The sequence below is a fragment of the Pezoporus flaviventris genome, unplaced genomic scaffold, assembly GCF_033815535.1.
Source record: "Pezoporus flaviventris isolate CSIRO_AGI_PZ_B2104156 unplaced genomic scaffold, CSIRO_AGI_Pfla_v1 ptg000082l, whole genome shotgun sequence".
NCBI classification, from domain to species: domain Eukaryota; kingdom Metazoa; phylum Chordata; class Aves; order Psittaciformes; family Psittacidae; genus Pezoporus; species Pezoporus flaviventris.
In genome coordinates, this window is record NW_026892630.1 from 2051150 (window position 1) to 2071603 (window position 20454).

General features: G+C 39.7%; 1 protein-coding gene across 1 annotated transcript in view; it reads left to right on the top strand.

Moving 5' to 3' along the window:
• Positions 1-20385, top strand: part of PKD1L3 (polycystin 1 like 3, transient receptor potential channel interacting) — a 42157-nt gene extending 21772 nt beyond the window's left edge. Inside the window, exons 22-44 of the mRNA XM_061475025.1 lie at positions 1127-1261; positions 1943-2168; positions 2586-2779; positions 3198-3428; positions 3652-3753; positions 3928-4106; positions 4453-4599; positions 5109-5308; positions 5429-5655; positions 6186-6399; positions 7627-7855; positions 8355-8586; positions 9021-9117; positions 10562-10702; positions 11353-11538; positions 12377-12704; positions 13164-13297; positions 14178-14305; positions 14667-14827; positions 16367-16577; positions 17870-17971; positions 19048-19179; positions 20046-20385. Coding sequence (XP_061331009.1) covers positions 1127-1261; positions 1943-2168; positions 2586-2779; positions 3198-3428; positions 3652-3753; positions 3928-4106; positions 4453-4599; positions 5109-5308; positions 5429-5655; positions 6186-6399; positions 7627-7855; positions 8355-8586; positions 9021-9117; positions 10562-10702; positions 11353-11538; positions 12377-12704; positions 13164-13297; positions 14178-14305; positions 14667-14827; positions 16367-16577; positions 17870-17971; positions 19048-19179; positions 20046-20171 — 4062 coding nt within the window. The 3' untranslated portion in view covers positions 20172-20385. The remainder of the gene's footprint in view (positions 1-1126; positions 1262-1942; positions 2169-2585; positions 2780-3197; positions 3429-3651; positions 3754-3927; positions 4107-4452; positions 4600-5108; positions 5309-5428; positions 5656-6185; positions 6400-7626; positions 7856-8354; positions 8587-9020; positions 9118-10561; positions 10703-11352; positions 11539-12376; positions 12705-13163; positions 13298-14177; positions 14306-14666; positions 14828-16366; positions 16578-17869; positions 17972-19047; positions 19180-20045) is intronic.
• The last annotated feature ends 69 nt before the right edge of the window (positions 20386-20454 follow it).

A 20454-nucleotide genomic window follows, 5' to 3' on the forward strand; every position in this document is an offset into this window, starting at 1 on the left:
GTCTGAATCAATATGATACGCAACTTACATTTGTAATCTAGCAGTTTTAGAATCTTTTCTCCTTTTACAGTAAATACACAAACACACAAGTCATCCCTCCTGTCATGCCAAGAAAGTAATTTGAAATAATTTTGGTCAAAGAAGACTTCATTTAGCTTAATTGCATGAGGTTGGTTCAGCAAGCTAAGGAGAAAAGCTTAAATTCCCCATTCCATCAGCCCCTCACATACACCCATGATTCATACTTGCATGGCTAGATGAGGCAATGGAATGAATCAACACCTATAAACCTATTTGCTGTTTGTTTACATCTCATGCTCTGTGGAGGACACAACAGCTCAGAATCCATGTCACCATTAACACTAACCTGCAGCAATCCTGTCTCGTCCCAGCTAGAAATAGGTGAGTTTAAGGAACTCAGATCCTACAGAAGACAAAAGTTCTGCAAATATCCTGCTAATAACACATCCCCCATCTGAATTAGGAGATGGTGTTTTCCCCCTCAGAGCAATAGACTTTATATTATTGTCATATTTTTATAATACATTTTTAAAGACCTCTCTGGTCGATCTGACACTCTCAGGAAATACATGCAAAAAAAAAAATATTTTTCACTGCAAGTTTTTCAGCTGTGCTAGAAAATGCCCAGAGCCCACTGAAACTAATGGAAAAACACATCCATTGACTCACCTGAGCACTAGAAGAGGCTCCTGAATTGTTGGACCAATGACTTTAACATACTCTTCCACGTATTGCTATCACAGCAGATGCAGACTTCTGTTCCTAATTCCAAGAGGGGTGCCACAGCCTAGCTTTGGTGCAGTTAATTCAAAAAGGTTTATGCAATTGTGTTTTGATATCTGGTGTCTAAAAGGCAAAAGGGTGACAACGAATGGACAACAATAAACATTGCTGTACACATAGCACATTTCACAACCAAAATCACTTTCAAGGTTTGTGTTTAACCTACCTTAGAGATAAGGCCACTTCTTACTTAAATCTGGATGCAGGCCTCTTTTAGGTTGTGTTTGGATCTGAACTCAAGCTTTCACTATTCAGCAATTTAAGGTGTGAATATAAGAAATATGGGCAACAGCTCAACTGACTGTCAATGTCTTACTAACAGATGGTGAGCTTTGCCATGAATCCATTTTTCTCCAGTGACACCAGTTTTGACATTAGTGGAACAGTGGGAGGTCTAAGTCTAACCAGTCTGGATGGCTTGATGATACCAGTCAGCAATCTCAAAGAGAACATTGAGGTAAATGCACTATTTCCTATTCCTCTCCCTCTTTTTTCATTTTTTCCTTTTTCTGTTAATGAACACCCATTTGTGTTATCATCTTCTGTGAGATGACTGCAAATGGTGGTAGTGTTCATTACATCACATAACAGGATGTTGGTCTCTGCATTTGTGATAGTGGATGTGTGTGATGTGACAAATGAAATAATAGGTATCTATGTCTTAGAGAGGAGGTATCTTATTCTTCATTTAAATGGATATGAGAATGCTAATGGTTGTAGAAAAAGAGTCCAGATTACAGTCATTCCAAAACACACTGTAATACCTTATTTCATTACCCAGCAACTATGTGTTTGTATTACTACTGTTTGGACGTCTTAGCTGGTGTATAAGCTGACATCCAAATCATTTGTATATGCACTTCATGTAGTCAGTGTTTCAGTTATAATCTCAGCTTTTAGCTGAGAAATGCACCACGTGTTATAGTCTTTGGGATGAGTCTACACAGGTTTCAAATGAACTTTTCAGAGGTTAGCTGAGAGTATTGAGAAAATTGCTTTGAAGCCAGTATTTCTGCTGGCCATGCTGTCCCTATATTATGAAAAAAGATAATCTAGCATGTGGCTTTATTGTGCTCACAGATAATAGAAGCAAGATGCTTTGCTGTATTTAAAGCTATGTCTTTCTGTTTTAAAATAGATAATGTTACCAAGGCTTTCAGCAACTCAGGAAGATAAGATTCTGTTAAATCTCGGCAATTTTAGCACTTTCCAAGTCAATGTTACCTCAGAAAACACATCGATAGTCATCCACCTGGAATCGGAACGTGACATTCCACTAATACTCTACTTAGGGTATGCTTATCATCCAAATGAAACTAACTACGTTTTGAAAAATCATCTGTTCTGTAAGAAAACTGCTGGAGGTAAGATAATCTGTTAATGACCCATGGACACTGTGCATTCTGAGCTCATATAAACAAAAGGCATTCACCACCCATAGCAAGCCAGGTACAGTCAGTATGGGGAGTGCTCATCCACAACTTAACACCACATGCATATATTTGGAGAATGAACCTTGACCATGAGTTCAGGCATCTGACTGGAAAGAAACCTCTCAAAGGAGTTTCAGTCTGTCATGCTTCAGGGTTCCAGTCTCTAGTATTATGTTCTATTAGAGTTCACTAACAGAAGCAAAGGGTGGGATGCTTTGAACAATGAGTTGCTAAGAATTATTTCATCCCTGTTTCTTCAGTTTGTTTATTTGATTATATGCAATACAGCTGCATATTACTTCTTAGCATTTCTATATTTACATTGAAACTAAAATATTTACGTTCAAGGTGAGACAAACACCTGGGTTCTTAGCCCAGAAGAACTCATTTTTGGAGAGGGAACCTACTATTTCATGGTTTTACAAGATATGGGAATGGATTCCACAGCCTATGACAGGCTAACTATAGCTGTCACTTGTTTTGCATCCCGCTGTGTGTTTTGGGATGAGCACCAGTTGGACTGGAACAGCTATGGATGTCATGTAAGTAGACCCATATAAAACAATGTTTATATTATACTCTTCAAAGCCAGCTATTATAACCACCATCTTGTAGTAAAATGATAGCACTGAACTCACACCATAAAAAAAGATAATTCTGAGATGTTTAAATAAACTGAAGAAGTTTAGTCATACTGGGCTAAGCTCCAAATGACATTTCTATTTCAATTTCTTGGAATGGGCTCTTATATAAGAAGAAATAGGACCATTCTGACAAGGTTGTACTATATTATAATGCCTGCTTCTGGCTGACATTGGAACTAATATTCCTTATTGGAACTCAAGCAATTCTTTTCTGTATAGTAGTTCTTCACAGTAACTTACCAATCTCAGCACTGTCTTTTCATTTGCTTGGTAAGTTATGTAACTACTTAATCAGGATTTTTTTTCTGTTTTTTAGGTAGGACCAAAAACAAATCCTAGAAGCACACAGTGCCTCTGTAACCATCTGACCTTCTTCGGGAGTTCCTTCTTTGTCATACCCAATGCTATAGACATTAGCAAAACTGCACAGCTTTTTGGTACATTTGTGGACAACCCTGTTGTGGTGACAACCGTGGGATGCATCTTTCTGATATACGTGCTTGTGGTTATTTGGGCTAGAAGGAAAGACATCCAGGATGATGCCAAAGTAAGTCTTCAGCTAATAAAGACTGAATGTATTTAGGCCAATTCCTACTTTGCCTAGCCTGTTTTAATAGGAAGTCTTCAACCAGTCCTACTCCCTTCCCTATAATTCTGTTTACTAGTAAGTATATGCATTGATCATGAGAGGACAAACTCCTATCCACAGCTTAAAGGAATTCATACTTACAGAACACCTAACACACCACTTGTATTGTGTCACTCTGCAGGTGAAAATCACAGTACTGGAAGACAATGACCCCTTTGCTCAGTATCGTTATCTTGTGACAGTTTTTACAGGACACCGCCGTGGGGCAGCCACAACCTCTAAGGTATCAATGGCATTGTGCGGAAAGACAGTTTAGGCACTCATTTAGGACAGCTCAAATGGAATGTCTAATCCACAAAATCCTTAGATTTGATGAAAACAGGAAGAGCATGACAGAGGAATAATCATACATAGGATCCAGACGTGCAAGTCCTCACTTTGCCATCTTATTCTCCAGGTGACTCTTACCCTCTATGGACTGGAAGGAGAGAGTGAGCCACACCATCTAACTGATCCTGATACACCAGTCTTTGAACGTGGAGGAGTGGACGTTTTCCTACTCTGTACCTTCTTCCCTCTTGGGGAACTACAGAGTATTAGATTGTGGCATGATAATTCAGGGGACAGTCCATCCTGGTAAGTGGAGATCTGGAGATCTTGGGAAATAAAGATCCACAAGTATTTTTTTATAATGATAACAGTTTTCCTTCTCTAGCACTTGATAATTATACTTTTTACAGTTCTAGAAAGGAAAGAAGTGTTAGTTTCTCATTTTTGCAGGTCAAGTCATAAGCTAAACTGCAGGACCAGGAGTGCTTTCCATATCCTGCATCCAAACAGGATGGAATGCTTTCTGTGCCTTACAGTTTAGACACAGCCTGAGAAGCCAAAGGCCAGAATTTGTCCTCCATAGTCCTGTTGAGTTCTGAATTTCACGCAACTCAGTTACAGATAAGTGTGTCCTGTATGTTTTTTCCAACAGGTATGTGAATCGAGTGTTGGTCCATGATCTGGCATGGGATCAGAAATGGTACTTCCTCTGTAACTCTTGGCTAGCTGTTGATATTGGTGAATGTGTCCTAGATAAAGTGTTCCCGGTAGCTACAGAACAGGACATGAAGCAGTTCAGGTACCTTCTATTTTATGTACATTTTTTTTTACTCTTGATAGCAATCAGTCTAGAAAAGCAAGTATGCAAAAAAGGTCACACTCTAGACAAAAATGAAAACAAGGGAGGTCTTTCCATTGCCCTCAAATTGCTCTGGACACGGAAAAGAGGAAGTATGTTTAAGTAAGTCTAATAGTAACCCTAACAGTAATACCACACTGGAAATGTTGATGTTAAAGGATAGTCTGACAAGACCTATAAAAACCTAAACATCTTCTCTTCTGTTTAATTTCCCTAACAATTTATATAGAAACTGTTCACAATTAGCTCACCCTCCATGCTGAGGCCAGAAGGAAATGACAAAAGTAGCTATGACCATTCAACACAAATTCAGTAATGATATTTGGTAATTTCTGATAGTTATTATTTCATCTAATAATGTCTAGAAGCATGAACAGGTCAGGACTCTGAACTACTGCATTATTCTTCCCCTCTTTTCTAAGTATCCATTTCCCTCTCCTCCTTCCCAGCAATCTGTTTTTCATGAAGACCTCCAAGGGTTTCCAAGACGGACACATCTGGTACTCCATTTTCAGCCGCTCCCCACGCAGCTCCTTCACAAGAGCCCAACGTGTGTCATGTTGCTTCTCACTGCTTCTCTGCACCATGCTGACCAGCATCATGTTCTGGGGAGTGCCAAAGGATCCAGCTGAGCAGAAAATGGATTTGGGTAACACTCCTCACCATTGCTTGGGCAGGAAAATAGACGCAGCAGAATTCAGAGGCAGAATAGTTGAACAAAGTGGTCCTGGGGTTATTTTTACTTATCCCCTCCATTTGATCTTGACAGGAAAGATCGAGTTCACATGGCAGGAAGTGATGATTGGCTTTGAGAGCTCCCTCCTCATGTTCCCCATCAACCTGATCATTGTGCAGATCTTCAGGAACGTACGATCCCGGCCAGCCACACAGGGGAGAGAGAAGAAGCCGGGAAAGAACGGACGAGTGTCCCCAAACCTACCTTCCACCCCACAGGTCACCCAGGCTGTCTTACTCACTCCAGAGACCGTGACGAAGGCAAGTCACTGTAGCTGCTCCCTACTGAGTCCTGCACTGCCCTCTGCTGCCATGCACTACCCTATATCCCCAGTTTAACAGCAGAAATCTTCCATCAGATATCTTCAGTTTGTCTGAAGCGAAAAGCCAATTATGCACTGGTGGTGCAAAGCACTCATTTACCCATCTACATGGAATCACCGGCTTTGTTAAGATCTGCCTATTTACATTCCAGCCCTGGCACAATTATTGTATGCAACCAACATCATTGCATTCAGGGGTTAAAGCAAACATTAAGCAAGACAGTGGAGATAAAAGGTACCAGAGACTTCATGTTTCTCATCTTAGGTCCTCAAGCTGTACTTTTGAATGCTGTCCTGCTGAACTCATTGAAATCTGCCTGTCACATCCAGCTCTGTAGGATGTGCTATCCCTATCTGTTCTGGAGATTTGAGCAATTAGTGCAACTCCCAGCCAGTGGTGCCTTCAGATCACATTAGCTTAAGTCACTGCAGCCAGAGTTACTGCTGTGTTGCTGCTGTCTTTTCTAGGACATAAGAAGAATTGCCAACTCACTCTGTAAAGCCCTGAAGGCTCCATCTCTCACTTCAGTATCAGATCTTGGAAAATCAACTAACATCAACACACTTCTGGCATTGGTTGAAGACATCATCTGCCAGCAGAACAGAGCTGGGCAAGAGCTTTATGATGAGAGCAAGAAGGATGACCCTATAATTGTCACATTAGGTGCTATGGATATACAAGGTAATCAACACAATGCGACATGCTTACTGAAAATTTTGTAGTGAAAATGATGGTCATCATAGAATAGTTAGGGTTGGAAAGGACTTTAAGATCATTCAGTTGCAACCCCCTGCCATGGGCAGGGACACCTCACACTAAAGCATGCCACCCAAGGCTCTGTCCAACATGGCCTTGAACACCACCAGGGATGGAGCATTCACAACTTCCCTGGGCAACCCATTCCAGTGCCTCACCACCCTCACAGTGTAGAACTTCTTCCTTATATCCAATCTAAACTTCCCCTTGTTTAAGTTTTAACCTGTTACCCCTTGTGCTATCACTGGATGTCATGACCCAAGTTCTTCTTACATTCTGACTCAAAGACAAATATGGAATCACAGAGTAGTTGAGGTTGGAAGGGATCTCTGGAGATTGTCTAGTCCATAATCCTGCTCAGAGCAGGGTCAGCTGGAGTAGGTTACCCAGTCAGATGTTTAAGATCTGCACAGATGAAGACTTCACCAATTCTCTGAGCAACCAACTCCACTGTCCAACAGCCCTCACAATATTGGAAGTTTTTCCTTATGTTTAGACAGAATTTCCCATGTCTTAAGTTGTGCCCATTGCCTCTTGTCCTTTTGCTGCACCACTGAGTGCCCAACTGAGTAGACACTGAAATCTCCATTCCTATGCTATAGAATTAAATGTTAGCCACCATCCAGTCTTGGGAGCAGGATCAGTATCCAATAGCAAAAAGACTCACAAATACCAGTCCTTTTGTTCTATCCTTTATTTTCTTCTTGGCCTTGTGCTGTTGTTCCTTTCCATCTGACTTTTAAGTTAGGCATTCATTTATTTTCAACTAAACAACAATATATGAGTAAACAATCCCACTGATTTCATTAAGACTCACGTTTGGCTTTTCCAATGAGCATAACAAGCTACTAATTGAACAGGTAAACTATGAACAAATTAACATTGATCTTACCTGACTTCTCTGTTGAGGTTTAGGATCTCTGTCTAACCAAGTTGCCTTCTGGCAATGCTTCCAGCTCATTCCAGCAGAAAAGAATTAAGCTCTACTACTAAAGCTGCTTTTACATATCCCTTCAAATGTTGCTCTTCACTTTGTCACATTCATAATCTTAAGCTCCAGTTCTGCTACTCTTTGTACTGAACAGTTATTTTAATCTAGTAATAGCTATGCTGATTTTCTTTTAATATAAAGAAATAATTTTTGGCCTGCAGAAAAAACAAGAAGCCCAACTCCAGAGAAGGGAATGTGTGAGCGACTGAAATCTAGTGATTACAATCGCTGCTTGTACATGCAACTCCAGCATGTAGAGCTGGAGCTAGAATTACTGGGGCCCCATAAATTTCAGATGCCTCAGAGTTACGCACAAGCTGTTTGTCAGGTTCAGCACTTGAAGAATCTCCTGGAGAACAGGATCTGCTCATCAGCATCCATCAGTGAGAGGTAACTAGTTCTCTTCTCGTTCTCAGAATAAGTGAATTCAGGTCATAAATTCCAAACTGGTCAGGATGACGGAGCCCAAACAATTACTGCTTAATATGTGCTAGAAAACGGTTTTTATAGCTGCAGAAACATATTTTACTATTATACTATTGTAGGAGCAACAAAGAAATGTCAATGCACTGTGTACTGCACGCAAAAGCAATAATGACACATCATCACTCTTTGTCATTTTGCCACCAAAATGGAATGTTACAATAAAATGCTACTAAAGGGCTGGGATAATCACTGGCTCCAAAGTCTCTGTACTCTCTTAAAAGGTCTGGATAAAGACAAATTAATAAGTAGACTGAAGTATTTCAGTGAAATACAATAATTAAGCTGGAAGTATTGAAAACAATAGCACTAATTATCTCTCTCTGGCCTTTATATGGTGATCACAAGAGATCTTCGCTTCTGTTCCACTACAAACTGACTTTTCCTCTTCTGGTTGACTCTCAAGGCTGTCCCTTACTCCAAGCTCCTCCAGTGATGGCAAGAAAAGTTCTTCTTTCAAAGGGCTGCCCTGGTGGTTTGTGTTCATTGCTTGGTTCCTGGTTGCAGCCACCAGTGGTGTATCTGGGTTCTTTACCATGCTCTATGGGCTGCATTACGGCAAGGAGAACTCCATCAAATGGCTGATCTCCATGGCCATCTCCTTCTTGGAAAGTCTTTTCATCACACAGCCCTTAAAGGTGAGTTCCTCAGAAATACAGCCATCGGCCATTCTATTTATCATTTCAGGAAGACAAGTATTCTAAAGAACCACAGGATTTAACATGTAAAATGAAAAGTCTTTGCCCTTAAAACAAGAGCTAGCAGGGGGTTTACAGGGGTCTGTTGTCTTTTGCTGATATTCACTCCATTAGTTTCATCTCCCTTGTTTTGTCAGAGTTTAAAAGGTGATAATGTTTCTGATCAGGGACGATGTATAATACAGCAAAGTCAATTTAGCTGGATGTGCACTGTGCACTTGTTCTCTGGTTTATCAGCTTCAACTGCATGAGTTCAACAAAGCCAAAGTACACGTGCTCTCCTGCAGTGCCTGGATCCAAAGAGATCCAGGTCAAAGACTGAGCTTCTTCATATGAAATGGACATATGGTGAATCTATAGCTAATTCTTTCCAGGTGCTGGGATTTGCTGCTTTCTTTGCTCTGGTTCTGAAGAAGGTGGAACATGAGGATGAAGAAAACACAGCTGTTGATGGGCCTTTAGCTGCACCAGGTAACTGCCTATAAAGTGAGAAATTATTAAAGGGAGTGTTCTGCAAGCTTTTGGGGCACTTTATGCACAAATACGTGACTCAGTTCAACTGAGAACTTCACTGTTTGTCTTTATATACCTGAATCTTGGCTAGTAAGGTTAGCAGAAATCACTAAAGCCACAAGAGTTGTGTTTTTTATGTGCCTACCTAACAGCATTCCCAAGATCAACATGGAAGTGGAAACAAACCTAAATAACTAGTTTTGTGCCAGTTGAAGAACATACAAAGAACATCTCCATACCATTGTACGCTGGATAAATCTTGCAGAACACTTAATGTAAGAGATCAAAAGGTGAAAAAGATTTATGAAAAGAAGTTCTGGATCAAAAGAATAATATATTGTTGTTTATCCTTTTACTGCTGCAAATGCACATAGACATGCACAATCTCCCCAGGCCCTTTTGTGACATTTTTCCTGTTACTAGAGGACATACTTGCTGCTAGGATACCCAGCTCCTTCCTCCCCTACATCCCTGGCTTGCCTATGTCAGGAAAAAATATTCTCCTATATTGATTCATATTAGAGCAAGAATTGTACAAGAGCTGCAAATCGCTTTTCAGAACTTACAAGAACTGTAAATTCTTGCACAAGAATCACTTGCAAGAACTGTAAATCACTTTTCAGTCTGTCAATGTTCAAGTAACACCTACAGAAGAAAATAATAAAATGTGACAAACTGACTGAAGCCACTATAGTAAAATGAATGAATCAGTGCTATTAGTATGCAGTAACCATGCTTAAATATTTTACTCTCACATCAGATGTAAGAAAAAACAGATATACAAGGAGGCTTGGTTTAGTTCTGTACAGACATCTCAGCATTCATGTCTGTAACTATTCCACAACCTAGTGAAAATAGACATGTGATGCAGCACAAAATACACTCTTCAACTAGACTGGTAGATCTTTATCTTGCAAGCATATCTAGAACTTCCTCTCAGGGAAATTTCCCACCTCCTTTAAGTTTCTCATGAAAGTTCTCAGTTCACATACTTTCCCACAAGCACAATTATCTGTATTATTCCATTTAATCAGTGGATTCTGCAATCACAATCATGTCTAAAAAAAAGCCGACACCAGCAGACAGGAGTCCTAGGGCACAGCAAAGAATCCTGATATATAGCTTCCTCCCTGATCAGCCTCAGGCTCTGGATACATCATCTTCTGAGATGCTCAGCCTAGAGACAGACTGGACTACACCTGCTCCTAAACCTAACACACTGTGTTTGTGAGCTCCTTTCCTCCTGTTTGCCTTACTATACTAACTGTTTAAATCACATTCCCTGTCTTCATAAGGGAAAGCATTAAAGAGAAATGTTACTTAAAATGTTAAAAGAAACAAAAAGCAGGACATACATAGACAATCTGTTGAGTAATTCCAGGGTTACTGCTCTCACCCACAGGGGATTCACACCCTCTCTTTGGAGCCCGACGGGACAGTAAAAGTAATATTTACCTGCCACCTCCTGCGGCTGATGTGGAGAAAATGAAAATCAGCTGCATGAAGGAGCAGAAAGCATTTGCCCTCATCAGAGAAATCCTAGGTATTATCCATATGTAGATTATCTCGATGTATTCAGTAGTATTCATTGGTACTTTTATCAGTGAAAATATTGCTCTCTTGGGTGAAAAAGTTTTGGTGTATCTTTAGCTTTCTTCCAGCCATTACAGCATAGAGACAGCTGTTCAGTGGTAGCTGGAGCTGAAGGGAGGTGGGAATATTAGCTGGGTAGCTGGAGATAAAAGTGTGGCTAAGACTTGATTTTATGGTAAAGAAACAGATTACATGTGAGGTTACAGAAGAATTAGAAAGTGGAGAATGAGGAGGTCAGTGATAAGAAGTTGAAATAAAAAAATAAATAAATAAACAGATGGAGGCCATCTTTCTAAAAGCAGAGAGTATCTACAGATAATGATTTAAATCCCAGTTTTACTTCCTCTAAAAACAATGGAAAAAGATTACCTCAACTTTACTTGGAACAAAGTTAGACTTCTCATTTTATTTACAGTTGCCATTCCAAATGTGATATGCTTGTAGCTTGTGTAAATTTATTAGTACTCGTCAGTCAGAGTCTAGCAAAGCATCTCCTTAACCTAGTAAGTTATGATAATAAGCAGTAACCATCCATGCAATCTCTTCTGAACAGCAGTATTAAATCTGAGCTCACATGCATTGTCTCTTCTTGTTTTCCAGCCTATCTGGGTTTTTTATGGATGCTGTTACTTGTTGCCTATGGGCAGAGAGATCCCAATTCCTACTACCTAAACAAACACATTGAGAACAGCTTTACAGATGGATTCCACAGTGTCTACAGTTATCAGGATTTTTTCACATGGGCAAACACTACCTTGGTCAAAAATCTTTATGGATCATATAAAGGTGCAGAGTCACATTGTTTCACTTCAGCTTGCCAGATTCTGAAACATTATCTTTTATACATACCCCTTACTTGCACATGCATATTTGACTGGAGAAGGAGACTGGGAGTGTATAAGGCTAGTATGGATTCTTATAATATGAATATTCATGAATTACAAAAACCCTACAGCTTGATACCAAGTTTAATGTGCTCTGATATTTTCCTTATATTTAATATAAACCAAAAGTTCTGCACTGTAATGTTTTTACATAGTTTTTTTCAGATATTCATATATATGACTCAATTTTACATGAGTTTCTTCCTGTAATTCAAAAAAATAATGGCAGACAGGTGGCCCTATAAAGCTTTTCCTAGGAGAGCTCTGTTTGCATCATGCCTTAGGTCACTGTGAAAGCTAATTATGCAATATCCCTGTGTTTCCTTAGGCATATCCAGTAACAAATATGGCCCATTTTTCTGCTTACGAGTAAATACTGAAATACATTAGCAGAGCTGTTTATTGGACATGACAGGCACTGACCAGTTGTGGCCAAATGAACACTGCATACAGCTACTCTGCTGTGTGATTCAAAGCAAGTCCCTTTCCTCTCCAGACCTCACTTTCCTTCTGTATAAAACACAGGTAGTGATACTGACCTCTGTTACATATGGATGTAATCTAAGAATTCAGTTCAAATCAACACAAGGGCTTAATTTTCATAACTATTTTACTTACAGTGTTTCTCAGTAAAGAATCTATAGCAAAATATTAATGTGTCAGCAAATTCTGAATGAAATTAAGAAATATTAGTAATTCTGTCATATTGCCAGTGCTGCTCTTTTCCATCTCCTGTTTAGGATTCATTACAGATGGCAACTCCAAGCTGGTGGGTAGTGCTCAAATTCGCCAAGTAAGAGTGAAAGGAGACACCTGCCCTGTTTCTCCCGAACTCCAGCATGTAATTCAGGAATGCCATGCTCCATATTCCACAAAAACAGAAGATACATCAGTGTATGGGGAGCGCTGGAACACTTCAGTTGTTGATAACTCCTCTGACTTGAGCTCAGCATGGCAGTATCAGAGTCAGTCCAAACTGAGAGGGCAGCCCACCTGGGGCAAACTTGCCATCTACAGAGGAGGGGGATATGTGGTTCACCTGGGAACTGATCCTAAGAATGCCTCCAGGTACCACTTGTGGTCTTGTAAATTACTGGTGTATTTGCTGTGGTGTCAGTGATGCTCTTTACCCTAGTTAAGATTCATTTCAGATTGCATCCTGAGTTTTTCTGCTATGCATTGTGCTGAATATTATAGATACTATTGTGGTGCCATCATTGTAGTTTATGATCCTGTCATCTTGCTCCATGTTAGGTAACAACCAGAGCCCCAAATCAGAACCTTTTCCGCCTAACCTATATGAGGTAAATGGCTGGATACCTGATGCATCTCAGGTTTAGCACTGGCCAATATCTGGTACCTGTTTCTCCAGAAGAGGCAAAAAGAAACCTACATTAATAGTAAAAATATCCTCTATACCCAGACTTGACAGACCAGATGTCCTCTTGAAAATCTTACCTCTGTTTTTCTCTGTGAGTATATCCAAAAACCCCTATCCTCCATTTGATACTGTACATTTTTATGCAGAATTCTCCAGTACCTTTTCAACAATGTCTGGCTAGACACCTTCACAAGAGCAGTGTTTGTTGAATTCACAGTCTACAATGCCAATGTGAACCTGTTCTGCATTGTATGCCTGATGTTTGAAACCAATGCTTTAGGTGAGAACCTTTTGTAAGTTACACATTTCTGAACATAGCAAGCAATGCACCTACAGAGGGTAGGTTTACATGTTCTCAATGTTTACCTACTTTATTCAGTAAACAGAAGTGTTTTAATAAGTCTACTCATAACAGAATCAATACAAAATTTATAAGCCACTTAGGAAGATGTAGTATCACATTAATACAGACCATAATGGAATATCTTATGTTTGCTTATGCTGTGGTCATCTGCTGAGGAAGAAAACATACTGAAACTTATTTCCAGAATTTACACAACAGGAACAAGAAAAATTATGTTTACCAATATCTCAGCTAATCAATACAAAATTAAGACAAAAAAGTACAAATAACAGTCTGTCTTTTTTGTTCCAGAAGACTTCTAATATATAGCTGTGTAACCATATAATACATAACCTGGATACAACAAAGGAAATAGTGAAACTAGATTCTGGTTTGAAGGCATAGAAAAGCATTTAATCTGAGCAGTAGCCTCTTCCAGTATTGCAAAATGCCCAAACCAGGCCTCAAAACTGAGCCCAGTTTCTTTCGAGAATGAGATTCAGATTTACATATCCAGCTTCTCCTCACTTCTGCATTTGTAATCCAATCCAAATTCAGCCCTGCTGAGACTGCTGTCATACAAGAAAGACTAGCACTCTAACAGCCATCGACTGAAATTCTTATTCAAGGAAAATTTTAAAGAACACTTATAAGGCTACTCACATAATCAAGTATGAATCTAAGTTTAGTAATTGGATTCAGTCTCACACTGATATGAATGTGAGTATTGAAGTCTTACTGATGAACTTAGTTGTTTGAATGAAAACAGGAAGATGTAATTAACAGAGCACCAAGGTGAATGTTGCTTGTTTTTTAGGGGCCTTCTTCACAAGCGCAGAGCTGCAAAGTGTCCAGCTTTACCCATACACCAACAGTCTCCACATCTTTGTGGTTGCAGCAGAAGTAATTTATTTCCTCTTTATTGTGTACTACATGATCATACAGGTGAGGCCCAATAGAAAGGTCAGTTGACAGCAGCATCTCATGTCTGGTTTTGATTTTACTTACAGAAACTTTAAGACTGTACTTGATTTCAGGAGTGCTGCTGTTGACCTGTTTCAGTGGAGGTGAAGTCTTGACTTCAATGGAAGACTGAATCAGATACTATATCTGTATTAAATAACAGGAAGGCAACACTTTATTTGGACAGAATGCTTCTTTTGAGAAAGATAATGAAAAGATAGTGTAAAATGTAGCTTTATTGATGTGCAGCAGTCTGCTTTATTGCAGAGAGGACAGACCTGCAGAGATGTCTTGTATGATATAGAGACACAAGACTGAAATAGCAAAGCTGTTCTTTTCACAGGGAAAACTGATGAAGACTCAGAGATGGAGATACTACCAGAGTAAGTGGAATCTCCTGGAGATGACCATCATACTGATTAGCTGGAGTGCTCTGTCAGTGTTTGTGAAGCGGACAATCCTTGGGACCAGAGACATCAGCTACTACCAGGAACACAAAGAGGAGTAAGTACTAGTGCTATTTAGTGCAATATTTGTTGGTGCTACTTATGCAGAAACAATTCTGTTTTTCATCTTCCCAGACAGCAGCTTGTCTGTGCTAGATAATGCTACCCCATATGGCTATGCTCATGAAGCATGTAAGTATTTCTGGGCTTAGATGTGTGTCAGCAACAGGATTTTCTTCTGATACTGCTCTAATAAAATCCAGCAGACTTGAGCACCAAGTCCCTATCTTAGCTGCTGGTTTCCCATCTATCTGCATCACACTCCTCTCAATCAACAATTGCTTATAAGACAGTAATGGACTATTAAATACAGAGTGGAAAATGGTAACATCTGTTAAAAAATGTTCAACTCAGGAAATAGATGACAGAATCGCAGGATAATTTAGGAAGGAAAAGACCTCTGGGGGTCCCTGCTCCAACCCCCTCCTGTGGAATTAGATCAAGTTGCTCAGGGCTTGCTTTGGTTGAATTTTCAGTATCTCCAAGTACAGAGGTTCTACAGCCTCCCCGGACCCCTGTTCCAGGGCTGAACCACTCTCACGGGGGGAAATAAAAGAACATGGGTTTTTTCATGTCCAGATGGAATTCCTCTTGCTGTAGTTTGTGGCTGTTGTCTTGTATCCTTTCATTGTGCATCCTCTCTGTAAACACTGACTAGGTATTTACAGACTGTAATTAGAGGCCTTACTTAGCTTTCTTTTCTCCATGCTGAACCGACCCAGCTCTGACATCCTTCTCTTGTCCCGTACCCTGACTCCCAACCATGCCAGTGCCACTTTACTGGACTCTATGTCCTCCTTGCACTGGGGAGCCCAAAACTGGACTCAATATTCTATATGCCACCTCATAAGTGCTGAATGAAAGAACAAACACTTCCCTTAACCTGATAGCTGTATTCTTGCCAGTGCAGCATGCATAGATCATCTAGGTTATAGGTCATGTCCTGTATTAGCATACAAGATTTATAAAATCTATTTGTGGTCACCTCTGTTGTAAACAAAATCGTAAGCACAATGTGCTACCTTTATAAAGGGCAAGTAAGTATTACCAAGGTTTTTTTTCAGCTAACAAATTCAGTCACAGATCACAGTTCTGACCTTCAGTCTTTTACTTACCTTACAGTAGCTTCTCACACAACTGGTTGGAATTTGGCTAATCCTGTCACACCTGGTGCATCCTGCTAGCTGCACTGCACCATCCTCTCAACTACACATGCACAGAAGAACCTATCTTTCTAAAAGTCAGAATTTTGATTAGCTGGCTTTAAGCTGTGACTTGCTGAAACTGAGCAGCACTTGGGCTACAGCCTAAACCCTTTCTCAGCTCTAGCTAACATTGATAAAAAGCTCTGCTGTATGTAACTGAAATTTTTGTGTGCTCACAGCAGGAAGTACAGATGGGAACATTGAAGTAGGAACTCAAGTTAGCTTGCCACTGGAAACAAGGACAGCACGATTGGGTTTTCCAGCATACTCATTCATGCACTTAACAGCTTCTGTATGCAGGGTCTACTACGTCTTTTCTTTTTTCTTACCAGCTGCATAAGCTTTAATGAAACAGCAAGAGCCGATGCAGTTCTTGGCTACCTGATTGCATTCCTAGTGCTTCTCTCCACAGTGAAACTGTGGCATCTCCTGAGGCTCAATCCTAAAATAAACATGATTACTTCAACCCTAAGAAGGGCGTGGGGTGATATCTCTGGATTCATCACTGTTATTGCAATCATGTTCCTCGCTTATTCCATTGCTGTGAGTATCGCTGTGGTTTCTGTTGTATGCAGTCTGTATCCACATACTGTCAAGTTAAATTAATTATTTCTGAATGGTGAAAGCAACATAGCTTTGAAATTTAAAATTGAATAAAGCTGCCTACCTACATCTTAGGTTAGCAGCTTGGAGCCCAATTCTTTAGTACGAAAACCAAACACGGAGATGAAAAACTGGATTATCTCAGTGTAACAGGCGTGACAAAAAAAGAAAGTATAGAAAAATTTTCTGGATAAAGCCTAAATTCGGGAGAGTGCAGCAAGTGTCATTTTCTATTTGGCTAGTTTTTAAGTGGGAAATAATTATTCTTCTGCCTGTTTCAGGAATACTTATGCAAATAAAATGGTATTTTAATTCTAACAAGATTAAAGAATTATTGGACTGCAACTGTTTATGTATATTTACTGATTTAGCTGAAATGTTTCATGTAAAAGTTCTGGCAGACTGATGGAGGAAATTCGGCACATCTCAATTGCAAAATCTCTGTAAATGGGGAAATCATCTGAGCCAAATCCAAACTGTCCTACAAAGGGCAGTCCTGTGACAAATGGGACCTGCTGTGCCCTCACACTGCCTGACTTCACATTCCTCATCTCTTCCTCCAGCATTGACACTTTAGCAACTGAGTAGCTTTAGGCACTGGTGTAGCCACAGGCAAAGTAAGTGATCAAATCAGTTCCACAGCAAAGCCTGTTGTCACATCATGCAAATGATGAAGCTGTAAAAGAAAGCAGCAGAGGGATGGAGAAAAGTTGAGATTGCAGCAACCCCTATTTAAAATCAGACACAGTAGGCCCACAAATTAAGAAAATAGCATCTTGGTCACTGAGGGCAAACAAGAGGGTTGCCTATTTGGAAGGATCTATGCACTGAAAGGTATGTGTTTGTGACTGTGATTAATTTGGTTAATTATGCAGGGATAAATCTGCTTCATGAAGGTAGGCTAAAATATGACATGTTTTGTCATGTATTTCCATATTTTTTACATATATAGTGAGTGAGCAGATATAAGACATTCTCATAGCCATGATAAAAGGTCTTACAGCTAAACACAGTTCAGGAAGTGTAAACTCAGTTCTAAGCTAGTCTTCTGTGACCTTATCTAGTGTTTCCCCTGTTTGTAAACAAACAAAAAAAAAAAAAACAAATTGCAGAAAAAGCTTCATGGCTCTGGTAACAAGGTGGGAGAGCTTCCTCTGCATAAAGCAGTCATTAGCTGATTTTGCAGCAAGGACTCAGATTGTGACACAAGGTATGTCTTCTTCCCTCTGCAGACAAACCTGATATTCGGCTGGAAGCTCTCCTCTTACAAAACTCTCTTTAATTCAGCAGAGACCATGGTCAGTCTTCAGCTGGGAATCTTCAACTATGAGGAGGTACCACCTCTAATTTTCAATGTTTATCACTGTATAATTGGCATCTCAGCTATCAAATGTGCTTTGACCCAGCAAATAGAAAGACTTTCAGTTAGTGCTAGAAACTAATCTAATTTTGGAAGCTCCACAGCTTCCTAAAGCTTTTCTCATCAAGAAATAGACCCCAGGCAAAATGTATCTCACATCCCATTTTGAGCATCAGTCTCAGATGCAGAATGAACCTTGCATTGACAGAAGTGCTCACATTTTAGCTAGATTTGTTACTTATTGATTACAGAAATTTTTCAGTAATTTCCTTAGAAAGATACAGACAGAAATGAGCACACACTCATCAGCTTCCTGAGAAAGGCAAGGCCTTCCACAAGGGAACTTTACATTTGATTTTATTATTCTTGAACTTTCCATGAAGTTCTTTCAAATATTACATTGTCTTTTGAACAGCTCTTTGTGGATTAAGCCAGTTCACAGACATCTCTGACTGAAGTCCTCCTTGGCAGATCTCCTACCACAGATAAAACAGGGTATGGGTAGCTTTGAAGATCAGTAATTGGACACAAAGTTTTTCACATGTTCATCCCACTGATGTTGTTAATAATCAAAACATATTCCTAGGATATAGCTTACATGCAAATTATAGGTTTTTACTTTTACACAACACTTAGTTTATGTCTGTGACAATCTGACTGGGCTTCTTTGTAAAGCATACAAGAAAATAAAATAAGAACATAGAGATTTCACTTCTACTTTGAAAGCTGAAGCATGATGGAGCTGTTCTGTGCATAAACATGCCTCCAGGCTTGTCAACCCTTCACATGAAACTTTCATACTAACACAGTCAAATGCAAATACTTAAAAAACCCCAAAGATTATCCATAGTCATATATCATAGATATAAAATATTCTATCAGCATAGGAAATTGATTAGAGAAGAAAATGCATATACATACATGTAGTATAATTTATTAGCCACAAGGATTTTCAAAGAGACAAACTCCTTACTGTGTCTTAACTGCTTGTGTGTATGCTTTTTTGCTTTTACAATCAATATACAATGTCTTACATTATGAATACTACAGGTCTTGGACTACAATCCAATTTTAGGCTCCTTCTTGATTGGATCCTGCATAATTTTCATGACATTTGTGGTACTGAATCTGTTCATCTCAGTGATTCTGGTTGCTTTCAGTGATGAGCAGAAGCACCACCAGGTATGCTCATGTATGCTCTCCCTTTGTGTTTAACATTTATTGCGCAGTGCTTACTCATGATTTAGGTATTCCACCATTGGATGAAACCCTTGTAAACTCAGTCCAACTCATTTACTTATAAATCACACTTCAGATTTTCCAGATTTACACTGTCCATTCCTGTTCAAACAAATCCCTACTCAGATTCAGCACAAGATCTGATTTGTAGCCTTCTGTTCACTCATTAAATCCAGCAAAAGTCTTAGACTTGTGCCTGGCTCCATTGAAATCAGTGCCAAAACAGACATCAAAGTCCATGAGGACTTTACAGCTCCTTTTAAAAGTGTCACTGTGTCTGACCCATCTAAGCTATTGACAGCACAGAGCAAAATCCAGGTTAGTACTCCGGTACTGTCCAAAATTCCGTGTTTTAAATAAAGTCAAGCAAGATGAAAACAAAGTACACAGCCAATAGAAAACAAGTGTTTTTTATTTTTTCTCATTTGCTTCATGTAGAAATGTTGGGTGGCTCACTGTATGTATACACCACCAGCTGCAGGGTAGCCACCAAAGGAACTCCAGGCTCCCGTAACCAGATTTCCATGGGATTTGGCAGAGCCCAGACTTCCTCACCCACGTTCATAGAATCCCGCAACACGAGGTTGGAAAGGACCTCAAGGCTCATCTGGTCCATCTGGGACTTTTGTCTTGATAAAAATACTGGCATGATGTTCTGCTTTGGCAGTTACTCATAGTTGTGGTTTAACTCATGCTTTGCTGGAGTGAAAGTTAGTTTATCTCACCTCAAATTGTGATCCCCTCTTATGGCAGAGGCTGTATCCACTTCCGGTCTGTGCATCCAAGTAACTTCTTAACTGTTATTTCAGGCTTCAGAAGAAGAGGAGATTGTTGACCTAATGCTATTGAAACTTTTCAGTTTCTTTGGGATTAAATGCAAGAAGGAAGAGACACCAGTCACTAACGACCAACTGGAACAACCTGCCAACGACTGAATAATAATCACATCGAAAAGTCCCCTTGGGGGTGGAAGATTTACTTTTTAACTACCAGCTGCAGTCACTTGACTTAGGTTACCATAGCTTCTGACTGAAACGTTGTGGTATTCAACCAATAAACCATAGTCGACATGTTATTTAGGAGCATTAGCTAAGAAACAGCGCTAAACCTAAAACAGAGCGTCGTGCATGCGCGTAGTGTGGATTTGTATGTAATAAACAATGAGCGTTTGTTGCACGGTTTGGGTTAAAAACCACTCTTTCCACCGAGCAAGCGCCA